This window comes from Malus sylvestris, chromosome 3 (genome assembly GCF_916048215.2).
Source record: "Malus sylvestris chromosome 3, drMalSylv7.2, whole genome shotgun sequence".
Taxonomy (NCBI): Eukaryota; Viridiplantae; Streptophyta; class Magnoliopsida; order Rosales; family Rosaceae; genus Malus; species Malus sylvestris.
The window spans coordinates 11,036,422-11,044,672 of NC_062262.1; the positions used below are offsets into that span (position 1 = coordinate 11,036,422).

Below are 8,251 nucleotides of genomic sequence, written 5' to 3' on the forward strand. Positions count from 1 at the left end.
TCTCCTACTGAAATGCTCCTGCTTTTCTCTCCAGCAGGATCCCCCCCCAAATTCTCAGCCTTCGCCGCCGACTCCTTCCTCTGGTTGGAGTCGGCCGACTTTTCCTTGCTGCTCCCCCTTTTCTTGTCCTCTCTAGCCCATTTCCCTCGCCCTCTGGTCATCATTCTCCACCCTTTTCTCTCCTGCTACAACCCAACCCACTACCCATACCCTCAAGTCCTCCCTCTTCCCCTATCACGCCTTCCCTCCTCTGTTTTTTTTCCTGCGGTGCTTTTTTTTCTGTTTTCATTTTGGCTCTCTTTGAGCTTTGTCTCAGTTCGTTTGAGCTTTGTCTCAATTATCTGAGCTTGTCTCATATCGAAACCTGTAGACACCTTCCTGCTCCAATGTTTCCTTCCGTCGTGAGTCCACAACTACCAACCCCTGCTTCTCAGCCCCGGGTGCTTATCATCGGTGACGTGCTTGGGTTTTGGGTGGCTGTTAAAGTGCTTTTTGCACTATTTGGTAGGATTATGGGAGCATTCACAACGCTGGTTGCTCGCTCACCCCTATTTTCCTTTGATCCGGTTGCTGTTTTTGGTTCAATTTTTTGTGGTGGTGGCCTTCCGATGGAGGCGTGTCAAATTTGGTGATGGCTGTTGGTTTCCTCTTTATTATTAGGGTTTCTGTTGTCATTTAGCTATGCCTTTTCGGCTTTGTGTTGTATTTACTTTTTCTTGCTGAGCTTGTATTTCGGTTGTGAGATGTCTTTTGGACTCTCTTTTCCTTGTACTAGTCTCTTTGTTTAATGGAAAAGTATCTTAGTTTGTCCAAAAAAAAAAAAGTCTTCAGGTCCTCCTTAAATAGATATATTTGACATAAGCTCATCTTCCTACTGTAGTTTGATCCTCACGCTTGAGTGTGAATGGCTGTCATGATGTCCTCAGCTCTAACATCGCTGATTCCACTGCTTAGAGCAACGGTAGCATTGTCAGGTGAAAAGCAGGTGAGTCTTCTGATAAAAAGGTTCTCAGTTGGGATTCCAACTTTGATTCCGTATTCGCCTTATCCACTCTTTACTGCAATTCAGTCATCCCAGATACTATGTAGTAGTCTTCGATTCTAGTTTGTGAACAAGAATTTGAAAAGAAAGCACACAAAAAGGTTAGATAGATAGTTAATTAACCATGCTTAATTCCTGTTGATGCACAAAACCGGATGGTCTTGGTACAACGTAAATCATGATACTGTTGACCTTAAAAACTACCAAGCCTACGTGGCGCGCAGACCGAGTAATCTATAAGCTAACTATATCCTTCGGTTGAATGCGGGGCGTGCTAACTCATCGGCCGAGCTCGGCCGAGGAGTAAAATTTGTTGATGTTGCGTTGGGTGCGCGACTGACTTCTGCGTCTCGCGATTACGACCGAGGAAGGAACACGTCTCAGCCACTTGGGTTCTCGAACCTGAAGACAAGGCTACTATTCTTATGAAGTTCACAAATCGTCACCGTCAGATTCGGTCATAGTGATGGTATTCGTCAGAGTAGACTCATGCCGAATCGACACCAAAATGTAAGGGCACAAATACTCAAAGCGGATATATGTCTTAACAATAAACGTGGTTCGGCCGCCAAAATGCCGAACTCTAAATCCCACTTGAGAGTATCCAATCATAAACTAACTTGGCATGCAATGTGCCGAGCCTAATAAACTGTAACACCTCACTTCGCCGAGAAGGCTAATAAGATGACCTCGATCAATAAGGATTCGAAAATCCTTCTCGATCGAGACTTGGATAGATAACCAGTCACCCTCGACGCAGTGCTATCTATGCCGACTGAAGATGTTGTGAGACTGGCTGGTTCTACGGTGACAGTGTTATTTATGTCGACTGAAGATATCACCGGTTGCCTTCACAATGCTGTTTATCCAAACTAAATGTGTGTTGGCGAAAAAAGAAAAGGAAAAAATCTCAAGGTTGTTGAGAGAATTTGCGCATGGCAGTTGTGTGTTGAATTGGAGAGGTCTTGAACGATGCACAGCCTCCTCTATTTATAGCACCAAGTACTTTCTGAATCGAGTTAAAACCCCACTCGGATTAGGATTTCTTCTTCTAATCAAACACCGCCTCGACCAGTCCTATTTTCACTATGACTTTGACGCCAGTCCTTTATCAAGCCGGATTCACTTCTATCCATATCTTGCCGAGACTCCTTATTGCGCCAGGATTCAATTATTCGTCTCTCAGCATGACTTGACCAACCTAGGTAAGGAAGCCCATGAACTAAACGGTCCACAATAACCTTTCCATAAGGCATTCCGGGTCGAGAATCCATCTCGGCCCAAACCAATATTTTGGGCCCAAACAGATACTAATTGAAGTGATGGAATTCAAAATCTGTAACAAAAGTTTTGATGTAATATGTTAAAAAACATTAAAGCTATTTGATTTGTTAGGGAATTACAATAGTTAATGACACTAATTATAGAATATTGGCCAATTGTCCCTTATGTTGTAACTCCATATTTATGTTTATGTTTATATCTTTAAGATGTAACCATAGAGTATAAGATACTCACTTGTATATTTATATTTATGTTTATGTTTATTCTTGTGGCCAAGGGATCCGACAATATGGGTTAGTTATTTTGATACATTTAGCCTGATTGTTAAACCAACTACAATTCGAATCGTGCTCAGTCTTGCAGTTAGAGACAAAACTAGTTTTAGGGTTTCAATCTATTTCTCTGTATTATTCTTCTCCCTCTTGGAGGTAATATATATATCAATCACATCTCTTGTAGTACAAATAATAATTAATGACTCTTAACTAAACTAGGAAATACAATAATAAGAATTATATTCCTAATCAAACTAGGGCTCACGCTGACACTCCCCCTCAAGTTGGTGCATAGATATTGCCCAAGTCCAACTTGCCGAGTGAGTCCTGAAATCTTCCAGCGGAAACTGAGTGTGTTAGAACATCTGCTAACTGCTCTTCCATGCTTATAAACGAAATATCAACCAGCTTAATATCCAACTTTTCTTTTATGAAGTGCCTATTTACCTCAACATGCTTGGTCCTATCATGATGTACTGGGTTGTTAGCTATCTCCCTTGCTGCTTGGTTATCACAGTACAAAATAGGTTCCTTAGGCTTGAATCCTATTTTAGTAAGTAGAATCTGAAGCCACAAAAGCTCACAAATACCAAGTGCCATGCCCCTGTATTCGGCCTCCGCTAATGATCTCACTACCACATTATGTTTCTTACTCCTCTAAGTCACAAGATTACTAGCAACAAACATAAAATAACCTGATGTAGACCTATCAGTAATATTTCTAACCCAATTTGCATTGGTATATCCTTTCATCCCCTATGTGTCTATGCTTTCTGTACATTAACCCTTTTCCAAGAGTCCATTTCAGGTAACTGAGAATCCGCATTAAAACCGCCATGCGATCCTCACTAGGTGCATGCATGAATTGACTTACTACAATTACCGCATAAATAATATTAGGTCGTGTAAGTGACAAGTAAATCAATCTTCCAACTAACCGCTGATACCTTTCTTTATTTGTCGGGACTTGATCCTGATATATCGCAAGATGATGATTATGCATAATCGGGGTATCCATTGGTTTACATGCCAGTTTTTGATAACAAATCTAACACATACTTACGTTGTGATAAATATATGCCTTCTCGAGACCTAGCAACTTGAATTCCTAGGAAGTATTTGAGTCCTCCTAGATCTTTCATCTCAAACTCGGAGGACAAGTACCCCTGGAGCCATTCAATCTCCTTTGTATCATCTTCTGTGACAATCATATCATCCACATATACAATAAGTAAGGTCACTTTGCCATCATTACGCTTGATGAACAAAGTATGATCTGAGTTCCCTTGTCGGTATCCATACTTCTTCATAGTTTGAGTGAATTTCCCAAACCAAGCTCTCGACGATCGTTTCAACCCATATAATGCATTCTAAAGTCTGCACATTTTTCCACTGGAGTTCTCAGTGCCATATCCTGGTGGAAAATCCATATATACCTATTCCTTTAAATCTTCGTGCAAAAAGGCATTTTTCACATCAAACTGTCTTAGTGGCCAATCCAGGTTAGCGGCAAGAGATAACAAAACTCTAATTGTATTCATTTTTGCAATTGGAGCAAATTTTTCCTAATAGTCAACACTAAAGGTTTGTGTATAGCCTTTGGCTACCAATCTTACCTTGTATCTATTGATCGTCCCATCCGCCTTATGTTTGATGGTAAATACCCATTTGCATCCCACATATTTTTTTCCATTGGGGAGTGTGACCATACTCCATGTTTTGTTCTTCTGTAACACCTCTATCTCAATTTGCATTGCCTCTGTTCACCTCGGATCTCTCAAGGCTTCTTCCACTTTGGTAGGTATTTTAATTGTTTCCATTTGTTGAACGAGTGCACAATATTTTGATGAAAGTCGATGAGTGGATACATAATTTACAATAGGGTACCACATTTTTCCCTCTGGAGAGTACCTGTTCGGTGGTTTTCCTTGATTTTGCCGAGGAGGTAACACATAAGATGATTTAACAGTATTTGAGTGAGAACTTATCTCAGGGATATCCGTTGGACCTTGGACGCGTACTTGAGGAGTATGAGAGGGGTTGACATGTTCTTCTTCATTGTTACTGCTCATTTGTTCATTTAATTTTGGAGCTACAATCATCAAACCAGGCCCACTTGGGCCAACATCAATTATTCCCACATTCGGGGCAACTAGTGTCTCTAATCCAGGCCCATTTGGGCCAAAGCGCATATTATCCCACTCAGTGCAACTGCATGCTAAAAATTCGTAGTAGTGGTGGATTTATAAAGCCCACATGGGTTGTCACAATTTGAGCTCTCACAAGGCCCACATGAGGTGGCACAGGTTGGGCATTAAAATGGCCCATAATTTTCATGATTTGTCCATGCAGCAGGTGTAACAGGGCTATTGCTATCTAAGCTGCAAAGCCCACTTGGGCTGACATAGTTTTCTACATGGAAACTCTCCACTATATCGAACATGCCCTAATTGTCACCTAAGGTTGTCTCCCCCTAAGGAGTATGGTTGGGAGGAAAAAAATAGTTCATCTTTAGAGAAGGTAACATCCATAGTGACGTACATATGTCGAGTGAATGAATGATAACATCGATAACCCTTTTGTTGTGGACTAAACCCAAGGAACACACATCGTACCGCACATGGATCATGTTTGCTTTGTTGATTTTTGTGGACATGCATGTATGCCACGGACCAAAAAACTCATGGTTTGAGATGAAGGGTGGAAAGAAGTGAAACATGATTAGCAAGCACAACCAAAGGAGTTCTAAAAGAGAGAACACACGACATTCGGTTCATGAGATAAATGGCATAAGTTACGATGTCGGCCTAGTAAGTCTTAGGTGCACACGCACCAATAAGGAGGGAACGAGTAATCTCAAGTATGTGTCGATTCTTTCGCTCAGCTACTCCATGTTGTTGAGGGGTTTGAGGGCAAGTAGTTTCATGGAGAATGCCATTTTCTTTGAAAAACTAAGACAGATTCTGATTAAGATATTCACCACCATTGTCGGACCGAAGTACTTTAACTGATAGCGAATATAGAGTGTAAATCATATGATAAAACATTTTGAAGATGCCACCCACATCACTCTTATTTTCATGAGGTACAACCAAGTCATCCTAGTGTAGTCATCAACGAATGTTCCAAACCAACGCACTTCATGCTGAGTAGTAATCGGAGATGGTCCCCACACATTAGAATGAACTAACTCAAAAAGAATAGTTCGTCTATTAAAACTTGGAGAGTATGAAGCACGATGACTTTTAGCTAATGTGCAAACATTACACTGTAGAGAAGAATCTGAAATATTACTAAACAATGACGGAAGTGATTTTCGTAATTATCCAAAGGAAGCATGACTAAGACGACGATGCCACAACTAAGCAGTTTTCAACTTTTCACTATGACAACCTTGAACTTGATTAACACGGCCCTGTGCAACATTGTCAACATAGTACAACCCCCTCTTCTTAGTACTACGCCCAATGTTCGTATGAGTTCGGATATCTTGAAGTAAACAGAAAGACGAAAAAATTAGCACAACACAGTTTAATTGTTCGGTAACCTGTCCCATAGATAGTAAATGACTAGAGAGTGCAGGAACAAGTAAGCAGTTGTGTAAGGAGATAGTAGGAGTGAGTGCAATCGAACCCGCTCTTGTAACCTGGGCCACACCGCAGTTAGCAGTGACAATACTATCTCGAGGTGGATGTGTTGTAGAGTTAAAAAGAGACCGATCATAAATCATATGATCAGTAGCTCCAGAGTCAATAATCCAACTTGTGTCAAGATCAACAGATGCAATTAAGGTTATGCTCTTGTTACCTGAATTAGTGGACTGCTGTTGAGAATTAATTAAATTTAAAAGGACAGCTCTTGGCCCAAACCGTCTGGATTCGGATCAATTGTACTGCCCAAATTATGATGGTTTTCTGCTGGTGGGCTCGACATGCCCATAATCCCTGAGCTGGAGTTCCTAATGTCAGAAATTAACCTATCACTAGAGTTCCTAATGTCATAAACTGACCTAGCATGTGTGTTAGCGTGTGCTGCTAATTGCCCCGCCTGGGTTGGGCTTGATAATCAACCATGGAAGAGACTGTCTAGAAAGCTGGAGTAACTTTTGTGCCCAAGTAAAGGACATGATCAATGCGGATGATATTTGCCAGGATTTTGCCTTTGGCCTGTGGAGATTGTGGAAAAACAGAAATGACGTGGTTTTTAAAGGGATCCATCGCCAGCCTTTGGTTATCTTGGAGGCCTGGAGAAAGAGTACTAGTGAGTATAAAGATAGTTTAGCGTGGAACGCTGATGATTTCAGCCCAAGGCTGCCAAAGACAAGCAAGGCTACAACACTTAACTGCACAAAGTGGCAGAAACCAAGGTTCGGAACTATTAAAATTAACACTGACGCGGCTTGGTGTAAAGATACAATGTGTATGGGGGTGGGTTGGCTGGGGCGGGACTTCGTTGGTTTGCTCCAAGCTGTTGGTGGGTCTAGATCCGGTTTCTGTCACAGCGCAGCTGCTGCGGAAGCTTTAGCCATCAGGTATGCTTTATTGTCATGTATTGACCATGGGTTTGAGGACATTATCATCGAATCTGATGCAAGTACGATTATTATGATGCTGAAGAAAGAAGTGTTGGTCGATTTTAGTATCGAATGCATTCTCGGCGACATTGAGGTTCTAGCACAAAAGCTGAGGTCTGTCTCTTTTGCTTTTGTGCCTAGAGAGGGCAATCGTGCTGCTCACTCGGTGGCTAAGTATGCCTTTAAGGAGGGACGATCTTTCTCTTGGGATTGTATTGGCCCTGAATTCCTGTTTAATCTCCTTGCTAAGGATGTAAACCTATCTATTCGTCTTTAATATATCTCTATCTTTGGAAAAAAAAAAAAAAGAGACTGTCGGCACTTTAAAGTCTAGGTTGGCAGCGTCCCTTGCTTCAAGACATTGGACTTAAGTTTTCCAAGGTTTTGTTGCTTTCTAAACCTTTCCAAGCAACAATGTCTCTTGCTTCGAGACACTTGAAAAAAAAGTCTCTTTTTGGATTTTGGGGACTTGCAGCCACGATAAGGCTGCAAAATTGTTTCTTTTGGTTTTCAAAGATTTGCAGCATCTGTAAGGAGAAATATTCATGATCGAAACCTGCTCTGATATTAAGATAAAATTAATTTTAAGGTTTTAATCTATTTCTCCGTATTATTCTTCTTTCTCTTGATGGTAATATATATATATATATATATTTATATCTATCAATCACATCTTTTATAGTACAAATAATAATTAATGACTCCCAAGGAATTAAATATCGATATTATCGGCGAAATATCGCCGATAATATCGTTTTTTTCCAACAACGATATTTTCAGAGTATTCCAATTGATTATCGTGATAATATCGCGATATTATCGATAATATCGATAATATCGCTCTCTCTCCGTCGTCGGAACGGCAGCCGAGCTCCGTCGTCGCAGCTGCCAAGATCTGCGCCTTTCTCTGCCAAGATCTGCGCCTCTCACAGGTGGTGATGGTGCTCGCTGGAGTGTGCGCCACGGTGGAGGTCACGATGTCATCCGCCATTCTCGCAGAGGCTGCAGAGAGAAGACTGATGATGTGTGATGATGGTGGTGTCGTCCTCGAGCTGCTCGAGTCGAGCAGATGGTGCT

The 8,251-nt window shown here is 41.3% G+C and overlaps 1 protein-coding gene across 1 annotated transcript; it reads left to right on the forward strand.

Annotated features, from left to right (window-relative positions):
- The first annotated feature begins 6,725 nt into the window (after window positions 1-6,725).
- On the forward strand, window positions 6,726-7,451 carry LOC126616967 (uncharacterized). Its single transcript, XM_050285067.1, has one exon. The coding sequence runs from the start codon at window positions 6,726-6,728 to the stop codon at window positions 7,449-7,451; it is 726 nt and encodes a 241-aa protein (XP_050141024.1).
- Window positions 7,452-8,251: the final 800 nt, after the last annotated feature.

Bases quoted from the DNA above. Each gene is read 5' to 3' on its own strand.
- LOC126616967 (XM_050285067.1), top strand. From the start codon at position 6,726: ATGATCAATGCGGATGATATTTGCCAGGATTTTGCCTTTGGCCTGTGG.